Source organism: Octodon degus, unplaced genomic scaffold, assembly GCF_000260255.1.
Source record: "Octodon degus isolate 3935 unplaced genomic scaffold, OctDeg1.0 scaffold00365, whole genome shotgun sequence".
In the NCBI taxonomy this organism is placed as follows: Eukaryota; Metazoa; Chordata; class Mammalia; order Rodentia; family Octodontidae; genus Octodon; species Octodon degus.
This window is the reverse complement of record NW_004524941.1, coordinates 656,990-658,258: the sequence shown is the minus strand read 5'-3', so window position 1 is coordinate 658,258 and position 1,269 is coordinate 656,990. Positions and strand designations below refer to the sequence as shown.

At 38.8% G+C, this 1,269-nt stretch overlaps 1 protein-coding gene across 2 annotated transcripts in view; it reads right to left on the bottom strand.

Annotated features, from left to right (window-relative positions):
• Window positions 1–1,269, bottom strand: part of LOC101591658 (UDP-glucuronosyltransferase 2B31-like) — a 15,727-nt gene that overhangs the window by 5,498 nt on the left and 8,960 nt on the right. For both annotated transcript variants that reach the window (XM_012513210.2, XM_012513208.2), the window contains one exon: window positions 557–688. In XM_012513210.2, coding sequence (XP_012368664.1) covers window positions 557–688 — 132 coding nt within the window. The remainder of the gene's footprint in view (window positions 1–556; window positions 689–1,269) is intronic.

Genomic DNA, 1,269 nt, shown 5'->3' with positions numbered 1-1,269 from the left:
ATTCAAATAAATATATAATTCATATATATATATATATATTTATTACAAAGCGTACAGGTTCTCAGTACACAGATCAGACTCCTAGTGATCTTCCTGTTTTTAGCCTCCCAAGCGCTGGTATTACATGCTCATGCCACCACACCCAGGCTCAGTTGCCACATCAACGTGCCCTGGAGGCAGTGGTCTGTGGGACATGCCCTGAATAGAGTTTCAGTCCCTGTGCCTGCTTAAGTAGGTGTTCTAGTCCACTGAGCTATCTGGTCAGTCCAGTTTTGCCATTTCTGAATGCCAAAAAATAATATTGTGTTGAAAAACTTCACCCATTGAACCTGTTAAATACACTTCTTTCCAATTTCTATGGAAGGATCAAAATAATTATCAACCAAACATTCACTCTTTTATTAGTATTGTCATTTCTATAGTTTGATTCTAAACTGGGTAAGATATATTACAGCTACAAGACTAATTATCACACAGGAATTTCTGCCATAGGACCCAATGTAGAATTAAACAAATTAAATGGACACTGCTCTGGCATGGTGGCACATTTTCTAACCTTTTGTGGAAACTGAGCAAGAGCTGAAGCAATCACATTGACCCTGTCTTCTGTCATGTTGTAGACCATGGATCCCAGAGAAAACACCACAATCCCATGTTTTCCAGAGCTCTGCACAAAGTCTTCCATTTCCTGTAAAGAAAGAATGTTGCACATCACAAGAATAGCATGGCAAATGCCTTTGAAAGTTAGATAAAGGATGAGAGAGGGTACATCTTGCAGGCACCATTTGAGGAGTTGGAGAGGTTAAGTGCATAAAAAGCAATAGTTGGCACCATAACCTTTCCCAATTATCCTAATTCTCAGTGTTTTACAAAATAAATCTAAAATGTAAGGGCTGGCAAGTTAGCTCATTGGACTAAGCACCTGCTTAGGCAAACACATAGACTGAGGTTCGCTCCCTGGCATGATATGCCACACCGGCCCCACTCCCTAGCACATAAGCCAGGGACAAATTCGAGGCATAGTGGCACACACCTGTAATCACGGTGCTAAAGAGGTTACATACAGGACGATCACTACGAGTTTGAGTTGCATAGTGAGACCCTTCAGAAAAATAAAATAAAATAACATATTCTGTTTCCAACTAATATTTTACATGCAGTTTATTTTCTATATTTTTAAGCCAGTGTATTAAAATTTTGTTTCCTTGTCATCCTCTAGGAATTGTTTGATCTTTCCATTTATATACTTTTGGTCTTCATTTCTTTTTC